Source organism: Tauraco erythrolophus, chromosome 22 (genome assembly GCF_009769465.1).
Source record: "Tauraco erythrolophus isolate bTauEry1 chromosome 22, bTauEry1.pri, whole genome shotgun sequence".
Taxonomy (NCBI): domain Eukaryota; kingdom Metazoa; phylum Chordata; class Aves; order Musophagiformes; family Musophagidae; genus Tauraco; species Tauraco erythrolophus.
In genome coordinates, this window is record NC_141486.1 from 1,930,607 (window position 1) to 1,937,988 (window position 7,382).

At 54.6% G+C, this 7,382-nt stretch overlaps 1 protein-coding gene across 1 annotated transcript; it reads left to right on the forward strand.

Moving 5' to 3' along the window:
• The first annotated feature begins 3,170 nt into the window (after positions 1-3,170).
• Positions 3,171-4,739, forward strand: TOR4A (torsin family 4 member A). Its single transcript, XM_009979051.2, has one exon. It carries the CDS (start codon positions 3,171-3,173, stop codon positions 4,737-4,739), a length of 1,569 nt encoding a protein of 522 aa, XP_009977353.2.
• Positions 4,740-7,382: the final 2,643 nt, after the last annotated feature.

Genomic DNA, 7,382 nt, shown 5'->3' on the forward strand with positions numbered 1-7,382 from the left:
TTTGGTCCCTCCACCCTGCTTCGCTTGACTCAGCTGGAGGGTTGGGCGTCCCGTGCCGATGGGATGGATATGCTGCTTGGGCTCTCAGCTTTTGGGAAAGAGGGTTGGGAGCATCTCGTGGCTGTTGAGCGCTCGGTCCTCACCCTTTTCCATCGGTCTTGCAGGGGCCTTGTGCTCCCCGTGTGGACACCGTGGTGGTAGGAGAGTTGACTTTGGTTTCGAGGAACCGAACCACTTCATGTGTCAGTGGGGGTCAGGGGGGCAGCACCTTGCTGCATGTTGGCAGCACCCACACAGGAGTGTTTGGGGTGGCCTGGATTTCAGTGCCAGCATCCATCTGCTCCCTAAACCTTTTCCCATGAGCTCCGACAGCTCCTCCCTGGCATTTAATCAACCCCCTCTACACCTGTGGGGGTTCGGAGCTGAGAAAGCTTCACCACCTGTTAGTGTTGATGCATGTTACGGCCCAGAGGGTTGTCCTGGCCCCTGGGGACCGTGGCCCATGCCATGGGGGTGGCTCCCCAGCAGCTCTGGGGACAACCGTCCCGTTGGGGACCTTCAGGCACTGTGTGAGCAGGGCAAAGCTTGCAAGAGAGAGAGAAGCAAGGGCATGGCCCCAGGGTGGCACGAGCACAGCCCGGGGTTCCTGGTGGCATCCCCAGCAGTGGCATGGCCAGTGGCAGTGACATGGCCGGTGGTGGCTGCCCCCAACCCTCCTGCCTGGTGCCGCCTCTGCACCTGCTTGCAGGAATCTCATCCAGCTGGTTTTGCTCTGGGCACGGCCAAATCCTGCACACAGTCAGCAATTAGCACTCGGAGCTAATTGCTGCACAGAAATAGCTCATCCAGCGATTAGCTCTGGGGGAGCCGCTTGGCTTGGTACCCACATGGAGCCGGCTGCCAGCACAGGGTCCAGAAACCAACTTGTCCCCGGGGCGGGGGGGGCGAAGGCTTTGCTTGGTGTGTCCTGGCATTTTGGAGGAGCCAGGAAAAGAGCTGGGCAAAGCGAGGAGGTGGCCGGGAGCGTTTTCCAGTGCCTGCAATTCCCCGCACGACTTCCCCGGCCGCCCTTTCGCTCCCTGCGTGCCGGCGAGCGGCCGCTTGCGTCAGCCCCGCGGTGGGGGAAGTAAAACCTTCGCCAGAGCGTGACATTTTCCAGGTTGGTAACTTCCTGCTGAGCTGAAACGAGTTAATAACAAACCCTTCGGGGACCTGCTCCTCCCCAGAGACGCGGTCCTTTTGCCAAGACCGAGGGTTGATTTTTCTGGGCGGACGATGAAAGCAGTTTTCCTTGCCCTGCCCGTGCCGGCTTCCTGCTCCCGGGGTTGGCGATGTCACCGCGGCGAACTGTCCCCTTGCGTCAGCGCCGCTGTGGTCCGGAGGCAGCGGGGAAATGCCCTCCCACCGTGGCACGGCTTCTGCCGCCGCTGGCTTCGTGCCAAGCAGGGACAGAGCCGACCCCGGCGCTGCGGCACGTGGAGGTGTCGTGCAGGAGGTCCTGCGCCGTGTGGCCACATCCAGGCCTGGAGAGCTGTTTTCTCCGAGGGGTTTCTCCACCGGGTTGGTGCCTCTTGTCACAGCATCCCACTGCCGGAGTGCGTCCTCTCCTCTTCCTCCTTGTTCACCAACTGAAGTTTGTCCACGCTTTCCCTATGTGGATGGTTTTCCTAGGGATGCTCGTGTCCCCACTCTCGCCTGTGTGGCTCTGGGGTCTCGTGTGAGAAGGACACAGTGACCGCTGTGGGTCCGGGGCTGCGAGTGTGTGGGCACAGGGGGCAGGGAAGGACCGCGGGGGTAGGAGGGTCGGGGTGCTGTGGGGCAGCCCCACTGCTCTCCCCAGAACCACGCACTGCTGGCAGGCTCAGTCACAACCACGTTGGTTTTCTGAAACCTGTCTGAGGCCCCAGGGTCAGCCTGGGGAGCTGCGTACCAAGGGCTGAGTTATGGCTGGACGCTGCCTTCACCTCTTCTCCCTGCTGGCTGCAACCAGAGCTGCCTGGCATACCCATTGGCAGAGCCAGGAAAAATCATAGAACCATAGAATGGTTTGGGTTGGAAGGGACCTTCAAGACCATCTCGTTCCAACCCCCCTGCCATGGGCAGGGACACCTTCCACTACACCAGGTTGCTCAAAGCCCCATCCAACCTGGCCTTGAACACTTCCAGGGATGGGGCAGCCACAGCTTCTCTGGGCAACCTGTTCCAGTGCCTCAGCACCTTCATGATGAAGAATTTCTTCCTTCCATCTAATCAAAGTCTTCCCTCTTTCAGTTTAAAGCCATTGCCCCTTGTCCTATCACTACACACCCTTGTCCAGAGCCCCTCTCCAGCTTTCTTGTAGCCCCTTTATGTACTGGGAAGCTGCTAGAAGGTCTCCCCGGAGCCTTCTCTTCTCCAGGCTGAGCAGTCCCAACTCTCTCAGCCTGTCTCCATAGCAGAGGTGCTCCAGCCCTTGGATCATCTTTGTGGCCTCCTCTGAATCTGCTCCAACAGTTCCATGTCCTTTTTATGGTGGGGACCCCAGAGCTGAAGGCAGAGCTGAAATCTCCCCCCAAGGGAGATGCCGTGCCACCACAACCTGCGTGGCACGGGCGTTTCTACAGCAAGTTAATCCAATGCACACTCCCACGCCCCGAAAGGTCTCAGCAGGTGCAGGAGTGACTGTTTCCTATGGGGGTGTGTACGTGAGTGTGTGCGTACGCTGGGCAGAGGTGTGGTTTTGTGTCCTCCTTATATTTAGCAGACGTAAGGAAACAGGACTGGGCAGCTCCAGTTCGAGCCGTGGGTCTGTCCTGCTTCTTGCCCACGGCAGCACGTAGCAGAGCCCCTGGCTTTGGCTCCAGCCACCTCTGAGCTTTCCTTCCGCACGTGAAGGCGGGGATGGTTTTGTGATATGCATCGATTTGCATTTACTTACACCGAATTTCATCTGTAGTTTTGCATGTCCAGAGTGTCTTCCAGAAAGTTAGCTTAGGTCTGAAAGCCTCCCTCTGCCACCTTGCCATCGCTGATTGCTGCCGGTAATTGTTCTGCCTGTTAGGAAGTGGGATTTGTGTCTGATTTGTCTGTTGTCGGTAACTTCCTGATCTTACAAAGATTAATTTTACATTGTCCTTTTAATTTTTTTTAAGAAAGAAGATGATGTGAATGGGCTGTAAGAACCAGAGACGATGGATGGAGATCTGCCCTGTGCTGAGGTGGATGGAGAAATGTCCTCTGCCACGGAGCGCCTGGGCGGGGAGATGCCCTGTGCGGAGAGTGATGCTGAAGGAGATGTTTCCTGTGCCGAGAGCGATGCAGAAGGGGAGATGCCCCGTGCTGAGACCAGCACCAAAGAAGAGGCCCCTTGTACTGAGAGCAGCGTGGAAGGAGAGCCGCCCGGCACGGACAGCGATGGGGAAGGGGAGATGCCCTGTGCCAAGAGTGATGCAAAAGGAGACGCATCTTGTTATGAGAGTGACAAGGAAGAAGTACCAGATACTGAAATCCCTACTGCTCCAAAGAAAATATCTTCTATTTCTTCTCCCCTGCGGGCAATCATCCGCCTGCGACGGCGATACCGGGTGCAAAAGAAAAGCCGTCTGCATGTAGAGCTCCCTCGAGAGAAACCTTCAGAGCTCATCCACACAAGGCTGCTTCAAAGGCAGCTTTCCCTGAACCGAACTAGCCTGTATGGCTCTTCCATGTCCTTCTTTAATCAGAGCAGCTTCGAAACTTCCCAGTACTTCACCTTTGACACATCTACGGAGCAGTATGCTATGAAAAAATGCAGGCGGAAAAAGAATCGAAGGAAATCGAGGGTAGTCCTGTATCCGGATAAAACAAAAAGATACCTTCCAACAGAGGAGAAGAGCAAGGCAAAACGCTGCCTCCTCTTGCTCATTGTCATTATCTTCTTCCAGATTCTCAATGCAATAGAGAACCTGGATGATAACCTCCAAAAATATGACCTAGATGGTTTGGAGAAAACAATGCACCGGGAAGTATTTGGGCAGAAGGTTGCTGTGGAAAGTATTATGGAATTACTAAAAGACTATCTGGCTACCCACATACACAACAAGCCTCTAGTAATTTCTTTAAATGGCCCGACAGGAGTTGGGAAGAGTCATGTTGGCTGGCTGCTGGCTAAACATTTTCGTTCCGTCATGGACAATGACTTTGTGCTTCAGTACTTTGTTGTTCATCACTGCCCCAACGGGGTGGCTCCTCTTACTTGCGAAATAGATTTGTCTAAGAAGATTTCTGACATGGTTACAAGAGCCGAAATAGAAGAGAAGATCCCATTGTTTATTCTGGATGAGGTTGAACTCATGTCTCCAGTCCTGCTGGATACTCTCAGCCGATTCTTTGAGCCCAATCAAACCAACGAGTTCCTCAATGCCATCTACATTTTAATAAGCAACATAGGAGGTGGTGAAATAACAAAGTTTGTTATCCAGAATGCCTCCGCTGAGCTTCTGCATCAGCAAAGGGGAGTTGAAGAACTGCTGAGGATCGTCCAGCCTGTGCTGATCAACACCCACCCTCTCTGGAAATCTGCGGACATCGTCCCGTTTGTTCTTCTGGAGAAGAGTCACGTCATAAACTGCTTCCTAGAGGAGATGAGGAGGGAAGGGCTGTATCCCGACCAGAAGCATATTGAAAATTTAGCGAGCCAACTCATTTACTACACTACAGGGGACAAGCAGTACTCCAGGATGGGCTGCAAGCAGGTTGTGGCCAAAGTCAACCTGCTGTAGTGATTTACTGAGGAGACCAAGTCCTGCTCTCAGGATTCACACGATTCTGGGCTTGTGGAGGAGTACGTTACAGCAGGCTGTGGCCAAGGTGTTCTTTCTCAGGCCTGCACTGACTCTGTCCTGGTCGAGGTGGAGGGACGGCAGCTCAGCCTCCTCTGCAACATGGTCTCTGTTCTCCTCCAGATGCTTCACTTGTTCCCAGTGTTCAGTGGATCAGGCACAGGCAACGGAGCCCGAGCAACCTCCCGTTCCGTGTGAGACGCTTTGTTCCTCCCGTGCTCATTTGGGACACCGTGTCGTTAAGGGGTTGTGAGATGAGAACAGACGCTGCAGGACACCAATAGGAAGAGGAAAGAGTCACTGGGTTACTGTCCCTGCAGTAACGCAGCCGTGTCTCACTCCTCCAGGCTCCCAGTCCAGCTCTTTGCTTTTCTCCGTCCTGGCTGTGATGTGCAGAGCAGAGGCCGTGCTGGACGCCCAGGAGAATTTGTGGCTCCTCATCCGCCGAGCACACGGACAGACAGAGCTCTGCTTTCTCCAGCTCCTACATGACCGTGTGCTCCGGAGGCTGCTTGTTGGACCCATTCCCGAGCTATTGCTCTTCTGAGCTCATACCTGAGCTCACCTTTGGCACCTCCAGCGAGGTTTGTGCCCTGTTTGGGCTCGCCTCGGAGACTGCTCAGCTGTGCCAGTCGGTGCAGAAATAACCGCCGGATCGTTCCAGGTCTGGTGGTGGCAACTTGTTCTGAGAGCATTTCTGCTTTTGCTTCTGGGTACACGGCACCACACTCATTATCTAGAAAGCCCGAAATAGCAACTGACATATATTAAGCAACACACACTGGAAAAGACGGTTTGGGCTGTCTGGGCTGAGCGCAGCAGGAATCCTGGGCTTGTTCCCAGACCTGTGAGGCCAAGAAGAGGTTCTTTGCTGTTGAGACCCAGCATTCTGTCTGGAAGCACCTCAGGAAAAGCACATGTCCTTGTTTGAGCAGGCAAACTGAGCAGGTATTTATGACATTGCTTTTTCAAGTTTTGGTTTTGTGCCTAAATCCCCTTCTACAATTTGCTGTGAATTACCATGTACGTAATCCTGTGGGTGTTTGCACTGGTGGTTTGATTTGCCTCTTTCTAATTGTTGGTCTCCAAAGACTTCCGTCACAAACTCCTGCTTCCAGAGCTATTGTCAGGAATAAATCCAAACTACCCTGAATAAAAATCATTCAAAGTACATTTCCTGTATCTGACTGAAATGTGGGTTTCTTCCCAAATTTCTCTTCTGGACTGATGTAGCGGCGCTGTCACGCCTGCGCTTCCCGGTGACTCGGACTGGGAGCAAGGGCTAGAGCTTTGCTACGTGGTTTTTTGCAGACCACCTCGTTGCAGTGTGTGTGTGCAGCTCCTCAGGGTGCGCTCATGGAGGGCCAGATCCAAAACCCACACGGAGCAGCAGTGCCCAAAGCTGAGTGCTGCACAGCTCCTCCACCCCCCGCACCTGCACAGGGGGGACTCGGACTGGGGAAGTGTGTCTGTGGCTGAGACCATGCTGGGCTGGAAAGCCTGTCCGTGGTTTCTCCTCCCGAAATGATCCAGTGGAGGGAGGGTTTTTCTCCTGCAGAATAGCCCATGAGAGTGGCTGGGCAGGGCAGGAGGGGCTGCATGGCTTAGGGGAAGGGCTCTGAATGAACCTAAGCCACCTTCTAGACGCAAACATCACAAAAAGCGACGTGTGTGAGCTGGTTTCCCCATACCTTACTGAGGCTTTGCTACCAGGACAGTTAATATGTTTTTAACCTGGATACGAAACAGAAACAACTCAGAGGGACCAGGATCTCCTGCTCTTCCAGCTGTGAGAGGGTCAGGGGTTATTTCTGGTTGCTTCTACTGAGGTCTCTCATTTCTGGGAGAGGAGCTCCAAGAGCATGACAGGACGAGGTCAGCATCACCTATGGCACCAATCATTCTTACCCAGCTGGACTGAGTTGAGATAATGAACTAATTACTAATCAACTCAAGGTACCGACCCTGCCTACAAGAGGCAGGCCATTTCCTCCTGGCTGTGGAGGATGCAACAGTGTCCTTGGTGCTGCAGTCCAGGCTGGTGAGCAACATCACCCATGCTGCCTGGGTTTGGCAGCCGAAAATGCCATCAGTGTCTGTAGCGCCGGGCTGAGGGTGCTGCCAAAGCGGGCACCTATGGACGTTGGGTTGCAGGTGGCTTTTGTCGTGGCGTCAGGCAGTGCTCGTCACGTGCGACGGCAGTGCTGCCTTCGCAAGGGAGGGTTTCAGAGCTCCGAGGGCTCCGCGAGGGGCTGTAGGTACTGTGGGGAACCCTGAGTTGTTTTAGTGGGGATTTAGACTTGGTCTGGGATGTCTGCACTTGCAGTGCACCCGCAGGGTGTTCAGTTGTGGAGGCCCCTGGGTGCCTCTGCGCCAGCTGTCATCTCCTGCGAGAGGGGAGGGTGACTTGGAGTGGAGCTGAGCATCTGCAGAGCTTGTTTTCATTCCTCTAAGATTCATCTGCCCTAAACCAGGGGTCCCAACGCTGCCCCGAGCGAGCTGCCTGAGTTTTGCCGAGTTTTTCCGTATCCCCCAGAAGCTGCGCACTCGGTGGCTCTGAGCTCACCCTGAGCAGCTCAGCAC